The sequence below is a fragment of the Pituophis catenifer genome, unplaced genomic scaffold (assembly GCF_029215685.1).
Source record: "Pituophis catenifer annectens isolate HBS135680 unplaced genomic scaffold, rPitCat1.0.hap2 SCAF_1, whole genome shotgun sequence".
In the NCBI taxonomy this organism is placed as follows: Eukaryota; Metazoa; Chordata; class Lepidosauria; order Squamata; family Colubridae; genus Pituophis; species Pituophis catenifer.
This window is the reverse complement of record NW_027256881.1, coordinates 267,288,261-267,315,069: the sequence shown is the minus strand read 5'-3', so window position 1 is coordinate 267,315,069 and position 26,809 is coordinate 267,288,261. Positions and strand designations below refer to the sequence as shown.

The window sequence follows — 26,809 nt, the reverse complement described above, 5'->3', positions numbered from 1 at the left end:
CTGAGAATTAGCACAAGGATACAAATCACAGGTTTCAGGCAATGGACAACCAGATATAATTCTCGTGATGTTGAGACAATCCAAGCATAGCAAATCATTCAGCCACTTTTCAACTGGATCTCCTGGAGCATATCTAATGGATTCCTGAAGCGAAACTTCATGCAATGTACGGGCTGAGGAAAAATGATATACAAAATGTCACATACAAAAAGATCTAAACATCTCTTTTGTCGGAAAAGAATAAAAAGATGGTCAAAAAACAAGATCTGTAGCTGGTACAGATAGTCCTCAACTTACAACAGTTCATTTAGTTGACCGTTCAAAGTTACAACATCACTGAAAAAAGTGACCTATGACCATTTTTCACACTTATGACCGTTACAGGATCCCCACTGTCACATGAATGAAATTTGGATGCTTGACAACTGACTCATATATATGATGTCCCACAGTCAAATGATCACCAAGTCAATGGAAACGTCAGATTCACTTAACAACCATGTTACTAGCTTAACAACTGCAGTGATTCACTTAACAACTCTGGCAAGAAATATCATAAAATAGGGCAAAATTCATAAGATCATAAAATAGGGCAACAGAAATTTTGGGGTCAATTCTGGTCAAGTCGAAAACTACCTATATTCTGTAGAATTATTCCTAGCCTTAAGTGGTACATTATAATTTTTCATACTTTAACCTAATGACTGGGCACATATATTGGTTAAATTACAGTTTTTAAAGAGATAATTTAGCTAATCCACAATTGATTGGTTTGATACAACATGCTAAACCATAAACCCTATGGGTCACAAACCACAATGCCTGGACATGCACAATGTGACAAGCCAAAAGTCTAACTCATCTACATTACATTAGTAATGTGTGAAACCCTAACCTCAATAGCTGATGGATTTGAAGAAACAAGAGAGCTACCATCTAACAGTGAACAAATAAACCCATCACCTATCAAAGAAAGCAGACCCATCTGTTCAACTGCCTTAAAGGTTATCTAAGATCAAATACAGCTCATGGAAAAGTGATAGTTTTCTGTGATTTTCCTCAATTACTTTCTCCTGTATATTCTTTTAAAAAATGTAAAGCTCAATTAAGCAACGCAGCCATGATCTTATGTACTGGAGGTTTCTAGTTTCAGAGAAATACCTGAGGACAATTTAGCTGTAATGGTTGTTTTGTTCTCTGCAGTTATGCTGGCTTGGGCCTGTGCACTCTCCTGTCGTAACTGCTGGATCAGTTTCAAAGACAAGGAACGGCCGGTGCCCTCATATCTATTCAAAACAACAGACAGGTCAGATGGGAACAGGCAAAAGAACAAGCAAAGCAGCTGTTTAACTTATGATATAAGCAGATTAATCCAAATTCTGTCCTAAAGAAGTAATATTTCTGGAAATGTTGAAGTCATAGGGACAAAATGCCAGGTTTGTTATTGTTCTGTTTTTAAGACTAAGGAAGGACAGAAATTCTTAAAAACATTGGAATGCATGCAACCTTCCAGTCAAGGGTCAGTTTGCAACATAGAAAAGAATAAAATGCATCGTTCATAACTTTGCACAACGATTGTGTTAATCTGCTTCCGAAGAAAATGGTGACCCTAACCTGGGATACAGTAATAAATTAATCAATTAATTTATTATATAACTTTATAGAAAGTTGCAGTGCCAACTGGTCAATTCTTTTGCTTTTGTTTTTTTCTATTCTTCTCCTGTCAAACATCTAATAACATTTCACCTCCTGTTTTACCATTACCAATTCTGAAATAAACCAGAGTGTTGAAAGAGCACCTCTAAAGCTTTAAACTCAAATATTCAGTAATTTTTTCTTAACACTAAAACTGCAACTACTTACATAAGCAGAGTGTGTGTGTGTGTGTGTGTGTGTGTGTGTGTGTGTGTGTGTGTGTGTGTGTGTTTGAACAACAATAAGGAATAATGTGAAAATAACCCTGCCAAATAGATAAAATAATTCCTTATTACTAATGGGCCAGACATTCATGAATGCTTATTATTTGTTGATTCTATTATCCAATGGCAACTGCATGTGTGTGACTCAGCCATAACTGACTGTCATCAGAGACAGGTGTTTTATATCACTGGATATTAATTCCAGTACAAAACATTTAGAGGAAGGAGTTCACTAACTTAACAGATGAAGCATAGTATTTTCATCTGAGATTCAAAAAAACAACAACAACAAGTGTATTCTTCATAATTTTCAGAAACACTGGATCAACAGGTTTTGGATGTCACTTTAGCCAGTAAAGCTTACCCATTGATTGTAGAAGCCATGAAGACCAAATAAGGACCCAACAGGTTCTTCACCAAAGGAAGAGGAATGGCAGCAGCTTCATCAATTACCACGAGTTCAGCCTGCCCGAGTTTCACAGCATCAGCAGGATGGATATACTGGGGGGGACAAGGGAAATGGAAAGAGTAGAAATTCTAAACTGCCTTTCTGAGGGTGTCTCGGCAACAAAAATAAAATAAACTCTTTTAGAGCCCCTTAAATTTCTCATTTTGCTTAGTTCCCTTTATCTAAAGCAGTGTTTCTCAACCTTGGTAGCTTGAAGATGGGTGGACTTCAACTCCCAGAATCCCCCAGCCAGCAGCGCTGGCTGGGGGATTCTGGGAGTTGAAGTCCACCCATCTTCAAGCTACCAAGGTTGAGAAACACTGATCTAAAGTAATAATAAATGAGCCTATATCTGCAAATCAAATGGATCAGCTAACAATACTCTGCAGCCCAAGTTCACATGTAGTAGAAAACCAGATTTAAAACAAATGAATAGAACCATTACTTTTCATTCAGGCCGATGAATCGATAAAGTGGTTTCCAATCCTGACCTGTTCAAAAGCCCTTCAATTCATTGCTAGAAACTGCTTAAGTTCTAAATTCTGGCTTCTTTCATTGTTGAACCAAAGAAGAGCAGCAACATTAGAACAAAACACCCAAACGCCCAAATTCTCTAGGCCGAACATTGATAAATACCTGGATTGTCTGTCTATGTTCTCGAAACACATTGACTCTCACAACCGCTTTGCTGAATTCAGGATTGAGAGACTGAATGATCTCATAATCCAAATGTTCCTGAAAACAGACATAATAATGGGGCAATATGAAAAATGAATTAAATATTATCCCTCCTAATAATTGACATATCTTACTATTATGGTTGGTCGCACAGCCAGCCAGATGTTTAGCCTGGATTTGGCATGTTTATCCACCTAAATGAATCCTTGAGAAAGGATTCTTGAATCCTTGAGAAAGGCAGATGGGTGTTGTTTGATGGTGTTAAGAGGTACTGTCATAGGATGCACTGGGTGAGCGTAAACTCTACCTTATGCACAAAGCAATCTGGGTGTCTGGGCCTCAGAGCCAGGACCCAAGATTGAGGCAGATCAGATCCCACTGGATGCTGCACCTACCGATTCAACATCACTAAATCCAATATGAATACCCTCTCAGGTCCCTCCTCAACCAACACTGATCCTTCTTGAGCTAATATGGGTGCCAAGGAGATGGGCAAACTTTGCTGGCCTGGGAACCCTACACCACGGCAAAGTAAGTGCCTTGTGAGAAAGTGGAAAGATTGCTCATTATCATGCCCCAAAGGTGCTTTTTCAAGAGGCAACTGGACTTTCTGGTTTTTCTTTGAAGACATTTCGTTTTTCATCCAAGAAGCTTCTTCAGCTCATTTTCATGCCTTATCACTGGCAACTGCTGAGCAGGGAATACTTCAGCTGTGCAGGCTCAGTGAGGAGAAATTTCATCTGTGCAGGGACTGCCTTCCATTGCTAGAAGCAATTATGGCATCTGGGTTTGCGATTAGCAAATTCTTCTTTTTGACTTCTGCTTCATTTTAACCTCTGCATTTCCTAACCAAGTTCTCTGAGTCATCCCTTGGTACTTTTCAAACTGTTGTGTGATATTGGATTACTGACTCAAATTACACTTTCTCCTCAGCCTCTAGTAAGCTGTCTATGCACAAACACGCTCATTCTCTTGCTTCGCCAACTCCTCCTCTCTTGCCTCCCTCTGCTTATCTGCTCCCATCTCTCCGAGCAAGTCTTCCTGACATTTTCACCAGTCAAGTTTTCTTTCTTCTTAGAAGTTTTTTTTTAAAAAAATACCTTACTCCTAAATGCAGTGTTTGTATTCCCTCCCAGAAACTTGACAAGCCTCATCCCCCAAGCTCCCACAACCTGCCCAAATTTTGTTTGCCTACTGCATGAATATTTTCTCCTTTTGCTAAAGATGCAAAAACTGGGTGATTGACCTTAGGCTAGTCACTTTCTCTCTCAACCCTTGGAAGACGAAGGTAATGGGCAAGCCAATTCTGACAAAACTTGCCAAGAAAACTGCAGGGACTATAGTCCAGGCAGTTGCCAAAAGTCAAAAACTGATTTGAAGGCACACTTACCAAAAAACCAAAGCCAAACAAAGACAGGGTAAGAGAGAAACTGGCAGAAATGTATGGCAGGGAAAACTTTTGGCAAACTGAGATAATCTAATGAAAGCAATCTATCCCTTTTATTATCACCTCAAAAGAAGAGAATATCTGTAGCACAGGGTTGAACTGTGGAGTCCTTGGCACTCTTTGAAGTGGTTTGTTTGTTTACAGACATCTTGTTACCATATAATGAAACATCTGCAAGCCGACAACCAAGCTCAGAGAGCACCAAGGACTCCACAATATTGCTTCATCTTACCTGGTACTGTAGAGCATCAAAGCCTTTAAATACAAATTCAAACAGGGTGTGAAGATTATCTGGACTTGGAGATGTAACAAAAATGTTGGAATAGCTGTAAAAAAAGAAAAGACAAGAACAGATGCTACAACTTTTTCCCCCCTCTATTAAAATGTCAGAAGCAATTTTTAGCATATCACCTTTGAAACATCAAATCAATTAAAAATATGACTTATGATATGATGCCCCAATTGTTAAGAGACAACAGAACAATGTTTTAAGTTTTGAAAAGGATATATAGTTTGTCTCCTAAAGAAAGTCAGCCCTGACTTTTCTTTGGAAGGACAGATACTGAATTTATTAGTATTTATGAATACTTTGGACACCAAATGAGACGAGAGTACTCATTGGAGTCCTCTTTCCTCTTTCCCCCATGGTGGTCAGGAAAGATTGAAGGCAAAAGGAGAGAAGGGGACAGCAGAGGATGAGAAGGTTAGACAGTGGCATGAATTTGATCAGACTCAGTGGAGACAGTGGAGGACCAGGGGGGGTGGGGTGGGGGTGGGGCTGGCGTGCTATGGTCCATGGCCATGACCGCTTCCCGCCAGCCAGCTGATTTTTGGGATGTGCAGGGGTTGGGGCGCATGCGGGAGATGTGCATGCATGCGCCGGGGGTTGGGGTCATGCACACATGCATTGGAGGTGGGGCAGCATTCCGGAAGTGCAGAAACAGGCTCATTTCCGGCTTCTGGAGAGCCTTCGGAGCCCAGGGAGACTGTTTTTGCCCTCCTGGAGGCTCGAGGAAAGCCTCCAGAGCCTGGGAGGGCGAAAATCCCCACCACCACCGTGGTGCAGGTTGCTAAAATTTTTAAATCGCACACATGCACAGGGGAGTGGGGGTCGCATGGGAGGTCGTGTGTGTATGTGGGTGGGTGGGGTCATGGGGGGGTCATGTGCGCATCCGCGGGGGTGCGCATTGCATTATGGGTGCCGGCACGCACACGCACACAACTTAGTGACTGAAACAACAACATTACAGTCTGTCAGTTATTGTAACAATAATTCTCTATGCAGGTTGGAGGCTGGATTTTTTTTTTATTTGAAAGGAAGAAAAAATAATTAGTTAACATTGTCAACTGACCAGAATCTTTGGAGTGGTATTCGAATGAACAAATGAGTGAGTGAGCGAGTGAATGAAAATGTACAATAGTGCAGAAGCAGCTCTAGACTTCGGACAAACTTTCAATGACACAGTAAATCTGTCATAATAACATGATTTAAGATTGTATATGTCAGTGGTCCCCAACCTTTTTATCGCCGCGGCCCACTGAGCGCGCGCAGGGGTGGGGGCACGGCCCAGGAGCTTTTGCGCACGGCCCATTGCGCACGGCCCAGGAGCCTTTGCGCTGCAGCGTTCATGTCCCCCGGTCGCTGCGCGGCCCGGTGCCAGGTACTCCACGGCCCGGCACCGGTCCGCGGACCGGGGGTTGGGGACCACTGGTATATGTGATGGACCACTTTGTCAAAAAAAATGATAAGGTACCCAATGTAAGCTACTATTTGCAGACTGAAGTAAAATAGTCCATCGATTGCATTCTCCACCTCAGTGAAAACTAGAGTTTATATTATTAAAATTCACTTGTATTCCAGGCTGGCAGTAACAATTTTTTTAAAAAAAAATCCTCACTATACCCATTTTATTATCCAATAAAAATTCTGATTCAGATACCAAAAAGAAGCAAACAGACACCATTAAGCACTTCCTTAAAAGTTTGAATTCAGTTGTGACCATACAGGTACATCCATGTTGTTTTCTTGACATAAAAACTGAAGAGTTTGCTACTGCCTCCTTCTGAGATGTTATGCCAGTTTCCCCATCTCCCTGGAATTTCTTGGGGGGGGGTCCCCACTAAATATTAACTAGGTCTGATACTACTTAACTATGCCAAGGTCAGTCAAGGTTGGTTAGATGCTGCCACCTCCTGAAGCCTGAAGGGATAGTATCACTCACATACATTATTGGGGTATATTACCTTTTAAACTTAGCCAAAGGGAATGATATACAGCATGTTGAAAGTAATTTCTGCTTTGAACTTTATAACTATATATCATGAATAGTCAAGTTGCCTCTCAGCATTACTTTGTGACCATACTAACAACATGCTTTTAATTTTCCAACCCTACTCACCAGCTCAAAAAGTTTCCCTACTATTTTCTTTAAGTCTGACCATTTCAGTTAAAACCCCTCTTGGAATATGTAGCAAAAACTTACCCAAAAGCCACTGCCCCCGCTATTGCCAATCCCAAGGCAGCCGATTTCCCACGCCCTCTAGCAGCTGTTAAAGCCACAGTGCTTCTCAGGGTCTTCTCAGAAATGGCTTCGATGAATTTGAGGACTCCTTTTGCCTGTCAGGGAGGAAAGAAGCCACCAAGACAGGAGATCATGGATGGAGAAGGACATCAACGAGAACAGACATAAAGCCAGAAAAGAGAAAGTATTAACAGGAATTATACACCATTAATTTAATCCCAACATATTTTGGCTTTTCTCAACAGTCTGAATTCTGCAAAATTAAAGGGGACAAGTGGTGGGTTTCTACCGGTTCGCCCCGGTTCAGGCGAATCGGTAGTGGTGGTGGCGGGAGGCTCCGCCCACCCACCCCGGACGTCATCATGGATGCTCTGCACTTGCGCAGAAACGCTGTGCGTGAGCAAAGCAAGCGCATGCGCTCCCAGTTCCGAACCAGTAGCGAAGGTAAGTGGAATCCACTACTGAAGGGGACGTTATTTTATCTGCATTATATCATGTATTTTATAATATGGATAAGAAGAGATGATTTGATGTAGCAGTTGAGGGGCTGGGCTTTCCTTAGTCATCAAAACTGACCTGGGGCCAGTTATTCTTTCTTAGCCCAATCCACCTCACAAACTTATTGTTGTGAGAAAATAGGAGGCAAGATATTCGGGATGTTCGCTGCCTTGAATTGACCAAAATGTATTTTAAAAGGTAGGATTAAAAATCTAATAGTAATAAAATACTAATCTGAATGTAAATTTACCTGATCCAGCGTTTTACAAACATCAACCAATGTGCCAACCGGTTGTGTGTCCTGTAAGCTCTCCTTTAGCTCCTTCAGTTCCACCTCACGAGGACTTTGGCTCTCTTCCTAAAAGAGGAAAACAGGTGTCTGAATCGAAATTAGCTATCATTAAGGGAAAAATGAGAATAATATATGGAAGTCCCAGTTACGTTAAATATGAGCTAAGTCAAAAGGAAAAAGTAACCTTATTGCAAATGCTTCCAAGAATTTTCAATTTCAATTTTGGGATGTTATTTCAAAAGAGGATGACAACATTCATCAAACTATACTGTGACCGTGGTTTCTTGAGGGTGGGTTTGTTTCCCCCCCCAGCCAAACCTGCAGAGCAGGATGTAAGGATGACTAGATGGTAACCAAGTGGTTGTAATGCTCACAAAACTATTCCTAAAATGAGAACAGTTCTATAGGAAATACAGGAATAAAAATATATGGAGATTCCCAATCATCCAGATCCTGGTTGTCCCTAAGATTCTTTTCAAAAGGCAACTGGACTTTCTTGGAGGTTTTTTTTTCCTTGAAAACGTTTCACTTCTCATCCAAGAAGCTTCTTCCCTTCTGAAGAAGCTTCTTGGATGAGAAATGAAACATTTTCAAAGAAAGAAATCAAGAAAATCCAGTTGCCTTCTGAAAAGCATTTTTGATACAGGAATAAATGATAAAATGAGAGTTAAATAAAAGCAGCAACAAAAGGTGGCTGAAAAACAGGAATACTTTTACAAAATGACAAAAAATACATCAGTTTCCACAAAAATTTGAAAAGCAGTTCTAGAGTTAAATTGAATGTCTACTCAGATTTTTAGAATGAGTTATCTTTTGCGAAGACTGAAATAGTTTTCTTCCAAATTAAGTCATGGTGAGGATACTCATAGACATTTTTAGTTTTATTTGCTATAATTTTTCTTACATTTTTTCCCAGATACCTCTTGGAATTCAAATTCTAAGCCCTGTGTTTGGAACAAGGAACAGCAGTGCACTGTCCTGACACAGAATGAGAGAAGGCTAACAGGAACACCTCTATTCCTTTTAACGTTCATTTCTACTGCATATTAAATATGCCAATTAAATACAAATCCAAATAATTACATATTTCATATAAGAGCCCAAAGCACTGGTCATTATCAGGTAAATAAAAGCACCTGTGATCGAGGTGGCAGAGCTGAAATGTTTGCAGCATGACTAGAGATGGGGAGGATATTCAGCTGATCATCAACAACTACACAGGTTTTACAAGAGGCCAGAGAGAGAATGAACCTGCAGGAGACAAGTGAGAAAATAATATTACAACAGAAGCTGGCTTTTCCTCAATGCACAAAACACTTCTCCTCTTGCAGGCCGTCTGAACATCATCCTGAGGGCAAAGTGGTTCAAGAGCTAAATGTTTCAATAGAAGACATTGTCAGAAAATTCATGACTGGCAGAGACATGGTAACAAGGTCAGCCAATGAATAGGCATAGCAACTGGGTCAGCCAATGGGGACCGTTTGGAAACTGAAACTAGTCTGCTGAATTGAAACTGAAACTCATCTCTGCTGTTCTCTCCTCAGCTTGTGTTTTGCCTGTAACTCTCTACCACGTTGGAAGAATCTGCTGTTGGTATTGTATGTGTTATTATGTATATAAAGAGAAGTTAATGAATCCTGATGAATCAGTTATCTGTGTGTGCTTTCTGGATGTGATTTCTGCAACAAACTCTGATAGACATTTAACCACCAAGAAAGCTGTAGAGATAAGGAGTTCCTTTCAACATGAACACTTCATTCATGTTCTTTGACACTTGGATGGTGGCAGATTGGTTGTAACTTGTAAGACTCTATATGGATTGGCCCCGGAACTCTTACAGAAATGTCTTCTATAAGTGGCCCGGTTTTCAGATTGTGAAAGAAACTGATAATGGATCCCCATTTTCACAGGGCAAAATGACCCAAGACTTACAAGTCTTGCTTTTCCATAAAGCCCTTGTGCTAAGGAATTGCCTCCCACTGGAAATTCAATTGGCCCTCAGGTTTCTGACATTCTAATCCTGAATTATTTTAGGGAGACTTTGAAGTGAAAAATGATGCTATTGGGTTTTTTTCTCCCTATGATGGGATTGTTTCTTTTGTTGCTTATTAGCATAATGCTGATTTCATTCTGTGGATGTTTTATTGTAAAGTTCTATTCCAAATATCAAGTCTCTTGACTATAATGACCTGGAGGTGGGAGGGTTGGGGGGGCAGGGAAACAACCTCAATCAATCAATCAGAATTTAATACATTCTTTATGTTACCACTAGACAGCAGCAAACATTTTGAAATGAAACCACTTCTTGTATGAAAAAAATGTTCAGTTCAAACAACACATAAAGCAAGGTTAAATTTCCTAAATTGCACATTTGCTAACTTGTATAAGTGCTCAATTTACCTTTCATTAAATCTGCCAATCACGTCCTGATGTGCCTCTGTTCTATAGCGGGAGTGAACATCCTGGAAAAAGAAGAGAATCTTTATGTGAAACTTGAATAGCCACGTATTTTTCCATACAATTTGACACAGCAGAGTTGTGTAGCTGTGTAGCCTCCTGTTGCCTGCACTACTTTCCAAGGTCCACATCTCTCTAACAGCTACATTCCTAACATTTTAAGTTTAGCCCTGTCCAAGATTTGGGGAAAACAATAAATCAAGTAAAGAATTGATTTATTTTAATTTATATGCCTTGTTCACAAGAATATATATGTACTCCATTCTGTCCTTCCCTGGGGGTAGGGAAAGAAAGCTCTCCCAAACAACCTGGCCTTCCAAATATCCTATGGCAGGGGTGTCAAACTCGATTTCATTGAGGGCCGCATCAGGGCTGTAGTTGACCTGGGGGGGGGAGCAACTGGGTGGGCGTGACCAACTTGACGCCACTCCCCAAACTGCTGGCCCGATGTTTCCTCTTCACATTCGGTAGATCGGGCCCAAGGCATGCTGGCCTGATGTTTCCTCTTCACATTGGGTAGACCAGGCCAAAGCAATGCAGGCCAGCCCTGTGGGCCAGATCCAACCACATCCTTGAGTGGGGCTTAAGTTTGACATCCTTGTCCTATGGGAAGGGAAAACACCTCCATCCCTTCAAAGAAGCCTTGCCTTGAAACAGCTCACTTCCCTGAGGGAGAACTGAGCTATTCCTCAAACAGGATTGCCAAGGATTTAGGGAAACGGCCACCCAAATCTCCTCAGCTGAGACTGGCATTCTGTGGAGGGAAAGAGTAAAAGCCATTAACTGCAACTATCAAGAGAATGTATCTCTTTAGCTGGACATTATAATCCAGTGTTTCTCAACTTTAGCAACTTTCTGATATGTGGGCTTCAACTCCCAGAATTCCCTAGCCAGCAAGATAAGTCCCATGGTTCACCACCAACCAACTCTCTATTGGAAAAGTTTTCCTCTGCCATGAAATGTGAACAATAGCATCAATGCTTATGACAACAGGGAGGTTCTATAAAGAACAGAAGTTGGGGAATAAAGTTTTTAATTAAAACGAATTAAGGTCTGGCAGCAGTTCATTTATTTCCCTTTCTGCGCAGCTACATTAATCCAGTTTAACAGAACGACAGGACAGTTTATAAACCAAAAATGTACCATGGTCATTGTATAAAGCTGCTTCAGGGAATTCATTGTCCTCAGAAGAATTGCGATGATACCTCCCCCTTCCACAGTTTCAATCGTTCGAGCAAGGAGATTTGGAGTCAAGGCTTCAAAGTCCTGAAGAAAACGATGGATGAAATTTACATACTTTTTCCAGGTGTGCTCAGATTCTATCAGCCCCATCTCCACTGCAACCAAGATAAGGATTCTACCCAGCGGTGAAATGTAAAATTTGTTACTACCGGTTCTGTGGGCGTGGCTTGGTTGGGGGAGGTAATGTGACTGGGTGGGTGTGGCCAACTTTTTTTTTTTTACTTTTAAAAGCATTTTTTACAACCTCTTCACCCAAAGGTTGTAAAAAAATGCTTTTAAGAGGCTCTGACGATCCCAGCTGAGTTGCCTGATCGTCAGAGTCTTTTAAAAGCATTTTTTAAACAACCTCTTTGGCCAAAGAGGTTGTACAAAAAATGCTTTTAAAAGGTTCTAACAATCCCAGCTGAGCTGTGTGATCATCAGAGGCTTTTTTTTTTTACTTTTAAAAAGCCTCTGATGATCATGCGGCTCAGCTGTGCATGGGGGGTGGGGAGGGGCAGGGATTTTTGCTGCCGGTTTTCCGAACCACCCGCCATCGCTACCAGATCGCATGATCCGGTCCAAATTGGGAGCATTTCACCCCTGCTTCTACCCATCAGTTTTACAACTAGCAATCTATCCTAGAGCAGAATTAACCAGAGATTCAAGCACTTTGTGTTTATGTGGACTTGAATTTTCCCCCTTCTTGAACAATTCCTGTATAACCAAGCACCCTTTTCTCGTGTGTTTCCTTATTATCTTTACAAACCATCATCTTTTCTCTCTGAAAAATATACTTGCTTATTCACTTTCTTTGCTCTTCCCTTAGCAGCATGACTGACTACAATGTAAACACCCTAATAAACTACCATACTCTATTTTGCCTACCATCTTCACAATATTCCAGGATCTTAGAAGCCACTTCAAATTAAGAATGGGCATTGGGCAACTTCTTTATGACCAAGGACCAGGCTCTCTTTAAGGCTGACCTTCAACTGTTACAAAATGGAATTTGGAATAAAACAAGGTTGTTAAATTTAATATACATATTTCACTTTCTAAGTCAAAACCAGTACCTCTGTAAACCAGGACAAATCAGCATTTTTTCAGGGCTTCAGGAATTTTTAAAGAGTGAAGTGGAGGCCTCAAGCTTTTAAGAGTTTGCAAATCTTGTTATTAGTTGCAAAGTCGTGTCTGACCCATTGCAACCCCATGGACAACATTCCGCCAGGCCTTCTTGTCCTCTACCATCCCCCAGAGTCCATTTAAACTCACACCGACTGCTTCAGTGACTCCATCCAGCCACCTCATTCTCTGTCGTCCCCTTCTTCCTTTGCCCTCAATTTTTCCCAGCATTAGGCTCTTCTCCAGTGAGTCCTTCCTTCTCATTAGGCAGCCAAAATATTTGAGTTCAGGATCTGGCCTTCTAAAAGCAGTCAGAGTTGATCTCTTCTAGGACTGACCGGTTTGATCGCCTTGCAGTCCAAGGGACACGCAGGAGTCTTCCAGCACCATAGTTCAGAGGCCTCAATTCTTTGGCGCTCAGCCTTTCTTATGGTCCAACTTTCACAGCCATACATTCACCCCAAATCTCCTAAATATTTTAGCCTCATCATTCAATGGGTGCTTAGAGAGCTACAAAAAGGATCAGTAGCTGTAAGTGAAGCCACATGTGCTTCCCAAATTCAGACAAAAATAATGTTTATCTAGAAAAGCTATCCTATATAATCTAAATATCTTCCCTAAACCTCCAATTAATCCATTTATGCTGACTGTAATGCATAGATATTTCAAATTGCTCTTAATTGAAATGTTTTAATGATTTTTTTCAAATACTGACATCTGATGTTGGATTATATTTTGGGAATGTTGAATAAAGTGATGCAAGAAACAGGTAACCAGGCCAAATGATTTGTAGCATGGACACTCTTCTTACCTGGAGTACACACATACCAAAAGTATTGCCAAGAATTTTGTGTGTCTCGTTGTAGTAACAATACCGAATGTTTGTGGCTGCTATGAATAGTTCAAAGGGGTCATCTTGCTTTAGATCTAACATTCCAGATTTAATTTTCTTCTGTAACTGTCTCATTCTTTTTTTACGGTGGCTGAAAGTGAGAAGAGACATCTTAGAATGATTAGATTTAAACAAGCATAACCCTATGCATGTTTACTTAGAAGCAAGTTCCACTGTGTAAGATAGGGCTTACTCTAATGAGTAAGCCCTATTGCAGTATTAAGGAGTCTAAATTTATCCCAACTTAGTTTTAATCTCAAGATGCATGACAGATGACGATATTACTGTGATTCAAGATAAGAGGCAGAATAAACAGGCACTTACTGTAAAAGAGCATTTTTAAAAAATGAATAAGTGGTGGGATATGTGTTCTGATTAGGAGTTACAAGCAAAACAAATTCAAGTAGGCCCTATTATCCAACATGCACATTAGGTACTTTACTTAGGTCCAACAAAAACTAAACAAGTGATGAAAATTAACATTAAAAATACCGGTATATGAGAAAAGGCATCTTAAATTAATGCATCCTGCAAGAATCTGAAATTGTTTTTAAGTGTAAGCTTAGCAATAACCCTATCAAATTATGTTTTATGCACATTCTCATTCTCAACAGAAGGAAAAGACGACCTTTAAAGGCCTGTGACATAGTCGAAGTACTGGGTCACTCATTACATTTGACAAATGCATCAAAATGGCATATATCAAATTTTACTATCTGAAAAAAACACTCAAGATAAATGAATACGGGTAGCCTTCGGCCTAGCAACCATCCGGAGTTATAGAAAACATCCCCAGGACTACAGGGGACAACCCAGTTTCGAAGTTCTGACAGTTCCCCCCACATCCATGTGGCCAAGTGACTGCTTTTTGGGCACTTGGCAACCAACCTACATGTATAACTATCTGCAATGTCCCTCATTCACATGACCACAATTTGTTTATTTATTAAATTTGTATATCGCTCATCTCTCTATTCAGACCATCCTAATTTACTATTTTTTTAAAAATGAGAATCACTGTTTACTTCAGGTTTCCAGGAAATACATCCATTGGGTACAATGGGCTTGCTTAACAGTCACAGCATTCATTTAACAATCATAGTGTTAAATGAATTTGTTTAATGATCAGTGTTCATTTAATGACCATGGCATTCATTTAATGACCACAGCATTCCCTTAACAACTACTGTAAAAAGGTTGTAAAACTGGGTGCAATCACATGGTGGCCAACTCAATGACCAGCACAACTTACAAGTGTAATTTTTAAATTACAGAGGTAAGTCAAGGTCTACCTGTACCAAGATAAATCAATACACCTGTAAAACTATATACCGAAAAGGTTTATAAGGGCCTTATACAGACCCTGCAGTCAAGGGCAAGATAATTTAAGCAAGCAGTAATGCTACTGTGAAGCAAATTAAGCATGGGAATGTAATGCCCTTGATGCAACTGTGAGCATGAAGAAACACGGTGGATCTTTCCAGAGATTTATAAATTAAATCTCTACCACGTTATAAAGTGAAAGAAGGAAATACAAACTAGTTTACCTGCTAAAGCCCAGCTCTTTCTTGTAACACCACAGCACTGTGGGTCTAGCCTTTACAGCTGCTTTGGACAACATATGATGAAGTATGACCACCTGCCAGGTGACAAAACCAAGAATGATGCTTATTGCTTCTGTAGGAATGTATGCACAGCATTTGTGAACTGAATCAGAAAACCTCAAAGATTTGAATTATCTTTTCACTTGGCAATTAACCTCCGTGTGACAGAGGGCATGCAATCTCAGGATAAGACACATCTGGTTTAAAGAACCGTGGATAGATTCATGACTTCATATTTCATATCTTCTGCATAACCCAATTATTCACAAGCCAGGTTCAATAACAAAACTTTGAGAAAATTTGAGAAAATCAGGGTTCATTTAACCACAATGCAGCATGCCATCTCTCAGCCCAAGCTACTCTGTGTGGTGGCTGCTTCAGGATAAACAGTTAAGTTATCCCTGCATACTGCCTTGAATTCTCAGAGGAAATGCAGGATATACATGTAATTTAAAATACTGCATCTTTCGGAGTAGAAGATGCATCTTTTTCCCCCTAAAGAGGATGAAAATGTAGGTGCGTCTTATATACCGAATGTAGCCCCGCCCACCCACTGGCCCCCACCCTTTGGCCTCTGCCTCCCAGCAGTTACCTCCTTGCAGCAAGAAGAAACAGCTCATTTCAGCTTCAAGCACAGCCTAATTAGCACAAGTTGGTTGGATCGGCCTCCCGACTCTCAGCTGTTTTGCTCTCAGCTGTTTTGTGTGTCTCTCTGCTGCTTGCTGCAAGGAGGTAAATTGCTGGAGCAGATTTTTTTTTTTCTTGTGCTAATCAAGCTATGCTGAAAATGAAAATGAAAGTAAAGCAGGCTGTTTGCTGCAAGAGGAAAAATTGCTGGGAGGCAAAGGCAGATTTCTTTTTCTTGTTTTCCTCACCAAAAAAGGTAGGTGCGTCTTATAATCCAGTGCGTTTTATACTCCGAAAAATACGGTAATACAACTCAAAATCATTTCTGCCACTAAAACATTGTCAAGCAAGTGAATTAGCAGAACGCAGAGATCACAATACTCGCAAGGCTTTTAGATCTCATACAGATAAACAGAGATGCAACTCACTGCACATATTTCCTCTACATGAACAAATCCATAAAAAGTTGATGTGTGGAAAACAGTCCTAGGAATAATCCCTGCATTTAAATGTAGCCTGGTGACCAGGACTGGAAGGGCAGCTGGCAGGAGGGGAGACTGTGTTGTCTTTACTCAGCTCAGCAATCAAAAAAGGCCACTACGGAAAGCTTTGCACCAAACATACCGTAGAAATGCTGCTATTAGGAGCCAATGTCAAAATGCAGCCTCCCTATCCCTTTTGGGTCAGCTTGCAGAAAAGGTAGCAGGGGAAAGAACAATGGCTAGCAATGTTTGCAAGCTTAATTCCAAGCCTTGTTATGTGATGGAAAGCAATGACAACTCCATGTGCCCTATATGCACATCAAGTTTGTTACCCTATCCCGATAGGAATGATTCCCACCTACCACCACCAACTGAAAAAAATTACTTATAAATTTGTGAGGGGGTCATTTTACATTCACTGAAAACAGATGCTGCTGAAAAGTGGGAAATGTTAGGATATGGTTTGAGCCTAACAAGTTGTCCAAGCAATATATGTGTTCTGTGACTTTAATGTGAATATGTATTGTGTAACTTTAAGACTTTACTGCTGATTCATTGTAATGCTGAGTCATGCTGTAATTAGTTATGAACATATTTAAGAAAGGTACTGCAACGTATTCAATTGATGATAAGCTACCACAGTGTGTGGAGTTGCTATCCATTGTGCTATCATCGTTGGATGGATCTGCTACCATCGTAGTTTGTGAATCAGAGTGAATCTGTTATTCTAACCAACTAATGTTTGTTTGGTAAGAAGATATCTGTAACTACTGGACTGATTTAACTGGCAAAGACTTGGAATTTGTTTAAAGACTATGAGACTGTTTTTCTACTATAAAGTAAGCTTTTGATAGACCAGTTTGCATATCTCTTATTCATTGCTCTCAGCAACGTTTCCTTGTGCATTTACTCTGCTGGTTGGTAATACAACACCAATATCCTTAACAGGAAAGGGGTGAATAGGAGAAATAGAAAAGACTTCTGCTGCTTGTGAATGTCAACTTTTTAAATAATATCTAAACAGGTATTAGGTGCCATCTTTCTCCTTCGCTCCCTTTCCTGCCCTGTCATCTTTTTGTCACCTCTCCACACCGTGACTTCTTTTCCCTCCCGGCCATCAGCTACTCTCTTTCTTCCTTCTTTCCATAGAACAAGGGAGAGGAAAATATTTGTGGGTTTCTATATGTCAAGGAGCAGTGTTTGTAGGTGCTGATGAGGATAGATTAATTGCATGAATGGGATAATTGTTTTATAGCTGATTGAGAAATTAGTAATTCATTTTTTTCTTTTACAAATATGCATCTGCATGTGCACGCAGCTGGCAATATGTAGAAGAAAGCAATGAACCTGGCCATTTTAAAGGATTTATTTGTCTGGGTTCCTACATCATTTTTTTTTACTACTTTTTCTTTCTTGCTGGGGAGGTTAATCTTTGATTCAGGCTCAAATTCCTTTGATATAAACACAATGTACTTCTAGTTCATGGCTATACATCACCTGATCTTTGCCACGGTCCCCTACTATAACAAAGAGGGTCCTTTGTCGCTCAGCCACTCCATTCTCTATTTGGATTCGAATACGATTATCCACTTTCTTCCGCTGCATTTTCAGTGACAGATCCTGTGAAGTTGTACCAGTTATAACAAATTAGTCTGCATGCTGTCTCAGTTGAGAAAGAGGCAATGGTCGATGGTAAAATGCTTCTGGTTCAAAGGGTTCACTTTTCAATGTTGCTGTACACATTTCTACTCATCCGAGCAATTCAAAGGCATTCTAGTGGAGATTGTTTTTCAACTCATTTTAAGGCAAGGATAATGTGCTCCCTATGTATATTTCCACCCAAGGAAGTTCTCATTTCTAATAGTTTTTTTTCCTAGGAAATGTATTTATCTTACTGTTGCAATGATGAAGAAAATATTTGGGACCAAAAGGAGCATGAGATCCTAGAACCGTGATGGCAAACCTATGGCACGCGTGCCACAGATAGCACGCGTAGCCATATCAGTGGGCACGCCAGCTCAGCTGTGGCGCACATGCGCGTGCTGACCAACTGATTTTCAGGCTTTCTAGGCCCACCAGAAGTAGGGAAGCAGGCTGTTTCCTGCCTCCAGAGGGCCCGGGGGGGGGGGGGAAGGCCCGTTTTTCTTTCTTACCTGGCTCCAGATCCTCTCTATGCATCTGCTGAGGGCAAAAACAGCCTTTCCCACTCCCTCGGAGGCCCTTCAGAGGCCTGAAAGGACCCATTTCCCAACTCCCGGTGGGACAGGAAATGACGTTTTTTGCTCTCTCCAGCCTCCAGAGACTCACATGAAGGGCTGTTTTCGCCCTTCCCAGATGCATAGAGAGGATCTGGAGCCAGGTAAGAAAGAAAAATGGGCCTACCAGGCCATCGCGTGCCAGGAGAGGGGTGGTGGTGGTGGTTGCGCACACATGCGCAGAGGGGCGCATAGAATTATGGGTGCGGCCATGCACTCGCGCGAACCTCCCCCACCACCCCCCTCTCCTGGCACGCGATGGCAAAAAGGTTAGCCATCACTGCCCTAGAACAAGGGTTTTAGGGATTTAACAGATAATAATTTAATAGATTTCAGGGGATCTGTGAACTTGGGATGGTTAAAAAAATGCAATCTTATTTTTACTAATCTTTAATTGAAATGCATTCATTCATGAAAGATGACAACATAGTAATTTATGACCTCTAGACTCCAAAAATGCTTAACTTCAACAAATCTATTGTCTAAAGTATCTTTTTCTCCAAAAGCGTATAATTGAAAATAATCAACATACTTTGTATTTCAAAAAAATGTTTGTACCCACATATTCATACATATCATTTATATTTTGACAACTGTATTTGAAAATAATTTGTTTCCTTTGTAATATAATCTACAATTATATACTTTATGGATTTGAATACATCTACTCTGAAAAAGGACTAGTTTTTTCACCAAATTCTCAAAGAAATCCATGGTACAAAAAATGTTAAGTAGCCATGCCCTAGAAATTATAGAGATGTACCTTTATTATACAACATACAACATTTATAACCAGACAAATCTAAATTACTCTGGCAGAAAGTAAAAGCAAAATTTGTACAATTAATCCAGAAAGAATTATTAAAAATTATAGTACAGGATGCCAGGCTGGCCTATCCTTTTGTAAAGGAGCAAGAATCACTGTATTTATCAAGTTACATGTAAACTAATTTTAGTTGCATTTCCCCTTTTCTCTTATCTAATGTTAATTTATGTTGCTGATTTTTTTCTACATTTTCTGTAATGTTGCTTATCCCCAAAGGGAATTAAGAATTGGTCTACTGATATTATACTGCATTAAACATATTTACTATGTTACATGGTATTTATTTACAGGTAAATATCCACCCAATTTTTAACATGCCAACTTCTGATGCTGTGCCACTGTTGCATCTATCTTTCCTTAAAACAAAATCCCATTGATTTTAATGGGATATATAACTGAAGCTCATGAGATTCAATCACCTTTACTAAGCACCTTTAGCACCTTTACTAAGCCTAAATGTTTGTATCATAGCACATTAATTCATTTCATTATATTGCAAGTCTTGACACTAACTTTCTGAAATTAAATCAAGATATCTATATGACTGCAATTAGAAATCCGACTGTAATAAACAGCAAACATTAAACCTCCAAGTTATATGTCTTAAACTCAGACTGTCATACGTCTGTGACTATTACATATGTTACTACGCAAAGCAACGTAGAAATCGGTCGCAGTGAAAATAATCGATCTTATTTTCGAACAGAGATGTTATAACTGCTGGCTAAAGAAGTCAAAATATATACCCCGGACACCAAAGCGGGAAAAATACAGTAATCTGTCTCTCAACTAATCTGAATACTCTCAGATCCAGCCGCAAACCCAATACCCGTTTTCTCACCGTTCCCAATTCTGCCTTTCTCACTCCAGTCTACGCGCGAGTGGAATCCGGTCGGCTATGGAAACTCTCGGAGCAGCTTCCCACGTGCAAAACCATGTGGGGCTGCGCAACACACTGGAAGGATCCTGCAGGATGGTCCGCTCAAGGGAAGAAGCAAGGCTAGCTACGGGCGAAGCCGGGCGGCGGGAGAGCAGGAGGGCGACAGAATCAAAGTAGAGCTTTGTCTGCCTCTGGATCCGGGCTGCAGAAAACAAAACGAGGATCTCTCCACGCCTGGGGAAAGCTTTTCCGCCCGGACGCTGCCTTCCGCCAGATGCTTAGGCGCCGGAAAGGGAGGAGCTTTGCTCAACTGCAGCCTGCTGGGGCGGTGGTGGCCTCGAGTTGTGAAGTTAGTTGTGATTCAGGGAAATCTGAACAGGACGTACAGTAATAAGCCCGATTGATGTCTGTAGAGATTCTCAGTCATCCAGGTCGTGGTTGTCCCAAAGGTGCTTTTTCAGGAGGCAACTGGACTGTCTTTTCTTTGAAGACGTTTCGCTTTCTTGGATGAGAAGGGAAACATCTTCAAAAGAACAAAGTTCAGTTGCCTCCTGAACAAAGCACCTTTGGGTCAAGCTAACGGTAACAAAGTCTTGCTTTTCTTTGGCAGGCTCTTCGTGGTTGTCTACCATTCAAAGGCCGAGCGGCTCCGACCTCGCGTCGCTTATTTCAAGGTGCATCCTAAATCAAGGTAGAATCCTAAACAGTAGTCAGGATTCTAAGCGAGGCTTCTTTGCAGAGACGCGCGTTTCAGGCTGTGGCAGCCTCTCATGCGCGGATTTCATTTGCATAAAACAGCTTTTTGCTGTACCCCGGCAGTTCATCTTGCTCTGTGCAGTATGATTTGAGGATAAGGACTCCCTCTAAATGTACGATATATCGCACGCATGTTTCAGTCACTTCCCGTACATGTTATTTTAATTAAGATATAAGGAATTGCCACAAAGAAGAGGGAATCAACGTTCTCCAAAGTACCTGACGGCAAGACAAGAAGCAATGGGTGGAAACCAAGGAGAGAAGCTATAACTAAGGAGAAATTTCTCGTTAGAACTAATCAGTGAAACAACTTGCCTCCAGAAGTTGTGAATGCTCCAACACTGGAAGTTTTTAAGAGATTGGACAACCATTTGTCTGAAATGGCATAGGGCTCCCTGCCTGAGCAGGGGGTTGGACTAGAAGACCTCCAAGGTCCCTTCCAACTCTTGTTATTTTGCTAAGCTTCTGTGCCCCTCGAAAACATGAGGGGAGTTTGTAAATGACACAAAGCATGCGACTAGTTTTTTAAAGAGAAAAATGGACAATAATTGATTCAGGCTTCAGCAATGGGCCACAGGTAGTAAGATGAAATGTAAGAGAAGCCCTGGGCAATACTGAAATAAAAATTTCTCAAAGATAATTAATTGACATAACCACTGGCATTACAAGAAATCACAAGAGGCACTGCAACCTAGGAAACCAACAAAGGTCCCTGATCCACATGAAATTCCAATTTAAGTGTCTTAAGTGTCCAATTGAGATTGGAATTGAGATTGGATAACAGGATTATTGAACATATATATATATATTGATTTATATACCGCCCTTCTCCGGAGACTCAGGGCGGCTTACAATGCGCTAAGCAATAGCCTTCATCCTTTTGTATATTTATACAAAGTTAGCTTATTGCCCCCACAACTGGGTCCTCCTATATTGCTGGAGGAATATCAATAATTTAATATTTCTACATTTCCTTTGTTTATAACTTAGAGTCATGCAAGTACAGTGGACAGTATAGAAGTTTAATAAACTTAACTACAATATTCACTTGGCAGTATATACAGTAGAAATATGTTAACTAAACAGTAGTCAGGATGCTCGAGTCTAGGAGCTTCCAAGATATCTGCAATTTAAAGATACTTAAGAGATGCAACACTTGAATGAAAACCAATTTTTTAAGCAATTAAAAAACAATGAAAATTATATATCTGAATTGTGGAGTGAGGAACTAGAATATGCAGTTTTGGAGAATCAATGGGCCCAGATGTTAAAAATATGCAATACACTTAATATTTAAACATGAAATTCATTAGAAATATTTCATATTTTTAAAAAAGGTTGTCCAGAAGTGGATAAACAGGAGCAACTGTAAAACGTCAGACGACTGAGTCGAGAACTGGGCCCAACGGACACAAGTGGGGCTTGGCCAGCAAAATTATGACTCAGTCTATGGGCAGATTGCACTGTATCAACCCACTTCTGGAACATTCCGCAGTCCATTGGGAGAAAACACATGTTCTTGATTATAAGGGCTAAGTTCAGGATATTTTTGCAGTCTTTTTTGTTTTTCTTAAAATGACGTAACAGTCTAGATTTAATTATAAGCTTAAAGACTAAGTTGTTTGCAGTTATATGGATTTTTTTTTCTTTTAATTTTCTTCTTTGTATTAACTGTCTTCCTGGGATATTTTTTTAATTTAATCATTTTTTTAAAATTGAGAAATGTAACATTCTACAACTGAAATGAATAAATGGAAGCCTCTGATGGACAAGTGGAAGCCTCAAGAAGAGGATGAGGGGAGGCCTTGTTTAGCAGTAATACACAACATGAATGTGAATGTTCTTGTCAGATTAAAATATGAAACTGCAGCAAATGCAGCTGATAAAAAGTAAATGCTATTTGCATTAATGGGAGTATTGAATCCATATAACAGGAAGCAAATGTTCTATTCTACCTGCCCTGATCAGATCCTATTTGAAATACTGTTCTCAATGTGGGCACCAGTTACAAGGGCAATGAAAATCTGGAGCAAATTCAGAGTATGGCTACCAAGATGGAAAGCATGGAAGCCAATGGCTAAAATAGATAAAAGTTTAACTTTCAGAACAGCAACTGAGGATAGGAAGCAGTTTTCAATATCTGAATTGTCAGAGCAGCTTTCTTCAAAAGCAAAAATAAGATTGTACCCAGAGATTTGAAAGTGTGGCCACACCTGTCAGAAAATGAACAAAGGTAAACAGCACCAATTGTTTCAATCAAGTAGTAGACAAAGTAACAGGAAAAAGCAAGCAATGTTTTGTAATGGGCTAAATCTCACAGTTTTATTACAAAGCCTACTTTAATAACAACTTAATAGGCAATAGTCCTTCAAGTTCTAAGGATATTGAAATATTTGTAGTATTAGTGAAAATTTAGGGGTGCAAGGATAGCATTTATAGGCTACCAGCTCCGGTACTTAATCTGGGATCCTTTTTAACTAGATTTCCAAGGCCATTAACTTGCCATTATATTGAGTAACAAAGAATCAACACCTTAAAACTTTTGTTATTGTAGAATGTTTTTTAACTGGATGAGCACTTGATCAGAACCCAGATCTTTTCCCTAAACCAACATTTGATTGGTTGTCTCCCAATACACCTGAATGCCTTCTTATACCTTATCCCACCATGGAGGTCTGCAATACCTTCTTTGGCTTTTCATGGAGACAGATATCTCAGCAAAGTAGGTAGAAATTCTACCTGTACTTGGAAAAAAATACCAATCAAATATGTTAGTTGCTCTATATACTTTGGACTGTGAATAACAGAATTTTGTTTTATATGAAGTTCTCTTAGCATATTGTCAGCACATGTATCACATATATCATTTTGATGTGGATTATAAAATCCATGCTGGTTGCCTTTGAAATATTTTATTCACTTAATGAGAAATGTGATGATAAAATTTATCATAATCAGATCTTTAAGACAACCAAAAATAAATACATGACCTGAAAGCTGCATGTTTGCATTATGCACTGAAACAGTTAAGTGATGGAGCTGGCATTTAGTTGATGCTGCTGCCTTTACAGCAACTGTTTTATTATGTCGGTCATGTCATTTCAAGGCCAACAATTAACATCAAAACACATTAACACAGTAATTATCAATGTTACAAGTGTGTAATACGTGATACGTGGATAAGATTCTCAGATTTGAGGAGGCAGAGAGAGATCAATCCATAAATGAGCAAGCAAATCATATTGTTTCCAGTATTTTGCCAAAATTTAGCAATAATGGCCTGATTTTTCAATAGTCAGATTATCTCGATATGAGAAGAGTAAACTTTTCTCTAAGGTACTAATTAAGGCATTGCTATAAGTGTTAACTTATTTGAACACAGTGAATCCAAAGCGTCTTCCTCATGTAAGGTGTAAATTGACAACTTCTCTCAGGGAGACAACATGGCTTCTCTCTTCAGATAGAAATACCCTGAAAGAATAAAAAATGTGTATCTACTTTTAAGCAATCTGGAGAAAATCTGATGCTGATCCAAAACTGTAGGAGAAGCAGTTAATCCACACCCTGTATCAACCTCTTTCACCTGCAAAATCATTGTGGGTCATCAGGCTAAATGTCCTTCTATCTTCTGAGTTCACCGCATTAACTGCATTTTGTAATATTCAAGACAGTAGCTATTGCTTGATAAAAATCCCTTAAGACAATTATAAAGATAGTTAAAATCATTCCTTTTCAAATGCAGTTTAAAATCTTCACGTTGTGCAATTCTATCTCAGCATCACATTTTTAAAAGGTACCCATTTTATATTTGTTATTTAAAAGCATACTCACAGTCCAGATTTCTGCAGTTAAAATGTACACACAATTGCAACCCAATTTAACTATGTTAAGCAGGTAGAAATCTGCATGTTTGATTTTATACATATACACCATATTTAAAGCCAGCCACAATTCATTCTGTTACCTTGAACGATAAATTACACATGCTAAGCAGAATGTATTTTGACAACATCCTAATGTAAAATTACCAGTGCTAGTGATGTCCATATAAAAATAAAACATAATGATCTTAATGTTACTCAAATTTGGGGGGGGGATCACATTTCGCCATAAAAGATAGAAAAAATGTCATATTTCACTGGAATACTAAAAGGCAATTGTTTTCCAGTTAGATCTGCAATCAAAAGAGTACAACTGTATAGGCACTAATTCCAGTTTAGGACAGAAATATCTACCTCAATCACCAATTTCAAATTTGTAAGTTTTAAAACTCACAATATTTGCATAGGTCTGTATTATGAATTTGGTTTTGAACACATTCTCACATAAGTAAACAGGCTTTCATATTTTAAATGTAGTTAATACATGAGTTTAACAGTTCTAACCCAGATATGTGAAAACTGCAAAAGCAATGTTTAGAACAAGAAAAATAGTTACAGTTATTTAAGTATAACTATAGATTACGTAAGAAAAACAAATGCGAACAAACAATTGAATTATCGGGAGCAGTTTTATAAAAATTCAGCTGTCAGTCATGAATGTGTCTGAAGGCTATTTGCCACCATTAATACTTCAGTAGAACAATCAATATCAGCAGTATTTTTTAAAATGCACTCAGATGCAACCCATTGGGCATCAACTCAAACATCTTAGAGTTTGAATTTAAAAAACTCATATATTTGATGTAATTTCTCATCAAGCCAAATTTGTTCTATTCATACTTGATGTATATATTGAAGATATAACATGTTTGAATGCATTTTTCTAACAACCTAACATTCAAAATAATACATTAGCTTCAATGTCTATAATGGTATGCTTGATTTAACACTGTTCATATACAGTAAAAGCCCACAATTTCAACATGTTCTGTTTGGCTTACTTATGAAAAAGACTAAAAGAATAATAAACTGATAATACTGAAACAGAAATTTGAATGATTATATAAAGTAGTGAAAAAGTAATACAAAAACACTTTGTTACCCAATTAAAAATTTATGTTTCAATAGGTTTTCCTCCACTGATTGCCATCTGGTTATGTTAGGTTACATGCATTAATAGATGAGATTTCAGGTTTACATATGAATTTAGCTTCTGCTGATCTCTTGTGAAATTTTGTACAAACGGGCAACTTCTAATTTATATAAATGTTACCATTAGTGTAGGAGGAAATTAGAACTTGGCCCAATGGCAATGTTTCCAACTGGCCAGCCCAAATGGATTTGAAGCAACATCCTGCAATGTCCTTCATTTCCACTTGAGACTAGGTTGGAGAAAGCTTAGCTACATTCAAAACATACATTCAGTTCTTTTTTTTCTATACCAGTTTTATAACATGTAAATTATAATTGACAGCATCAGGACACCCAATGAAAATGAGAAAAAATGGGTAGATAGTAGGAGATGAGGAAGATGGTAAAGGTGGCACTACTGGTAAGAAAGCCAAAGAAAAGAGAAGAGTAGCAATATGAAGCACAGTGGAGAGGCAGTGCTACTTTTTTCCGCTCACCACTACCTCCTCTCCCTATAGGAGACAAGCAATGGCAGGTAGGTGAATGAGCAATACACATTAGTCACACACTTACAAACATAACCCCCATAACCCCATTGCTGTACAGCATAAGACCAGAAACTGTACTATTTGCCTTCTTGTAATAAAGATTTTGAGAGTCAGTTTGATGTAGTAGTTAAGGCATCAAGTTAAAAACTGGGAGGTGAGTTTCTGTCCTGCTTTGGGCACATAGTCAACTGGGTGCCCTTGGGCCAGTTACTTTTTCTCAGCCCTAAGAAGGAAGCAATGACAAACCACTTCTGAAAAACCTTACCAAGAAAGCTGCAGGGACTAATTTAGACATTCTCCATGAATGGAAGGCCAAAAAA

At 39.5% G+C, this 26,809-nt stretch overlaps 2 protein-coding genes across 7 annotated transcripts in view; both read right to left on the bottom strand.

Annotated features, from left to right (window-relative positions):
- NAT10 (N-acetyltransferase 10) overlaps nucleotides 1–20,209 on the bottom strand; it is a 37,461-nt gene extending 17,252 nt beyond the window's left edge. The window contains exons 1-14 of the mRNA XM_070931195.1: nucleotides 20,135–20,209; nucleotides 17,710–17,832; nucleotides 15,047–15,138; nucleotides 13,419–13,590; nucleotides 11,405–11,527; nucleotides 10,205–10,266; nucleotides 8,941–9,055; nucleotides 7,763–7,870; nucleotides 6,976–7,109; nucleotides 4,725–4,818; nucleotides 3,004–3,102; nucleotides 2,284–2,420; nucleotides 1,162–1,286; nucleotides 23–173 (exon numbers count right to left, since the gene is read on the bottom strand). Coding sequence (XP_070787296.1) covers nucleotides 23–173; nucleotides 1,162–1,286; nucleotides 2,284–2,420; nucleotides 3,004–3,102; nucleotides 4,725–4,818; nucleotides 6,976–7,109; nucleotides 7,763–7,870; nucleotides 8,941–9,055; nucleotides 10,205–10,266; nucleotides 11,405–11,527; nucleotides 13,419–13,590; nucleotides 15,047–15,138; nucleotides 17,710–17,817 — 1,520 coding nt within the window. The 5' untranslated portion in view covers nucleotides 17,818–17,832; nucleotides 20,135–20,209. The remainder of the gene's footprint in view (nucleotides 1–22; nucleotides 174–1,161; nucleotides 1,287–2,283; nucleotides 2,421–3,003; nucleotides 3,103–4,724; nucleotides 4,819–6,975; nucleotides 7,110–7,762; nucleotides 7,871–8,940; nucleotides 9,056–10,204; nucleotides 10,267–11,404; nucleotides 11,528–13,418; nucleotides 13,591–15,046; nucleotides 15,139–17,709; nucleotides 17,833–20,134) is intronic.
- A 3,765-nt stretch (nucleotides 20,210–23,974) lies between these two features.
- Nucleotides 23,975–26,809, bottom strand: part of CAPRIN1 (cell cycle associated protein 1) — an 82,766-nt gene continuing 79,931 nt past the window's right edge. For 5 of the 6 annotated variants that reach the window (XM_070935539.1, XM_070935531.1, XM_070935513.1 and 2 more), the window contains one exon: nucleotides 23,975–24,623. The gene's annotated coding sequence lies outside the window, so the exon portion shown is untranslated. The remainder of the gene's footprint in view (nucleotides 24,624–26,809) is intronic. The other variant, XM_070935548.1, reaches the window with a different exon arrangement.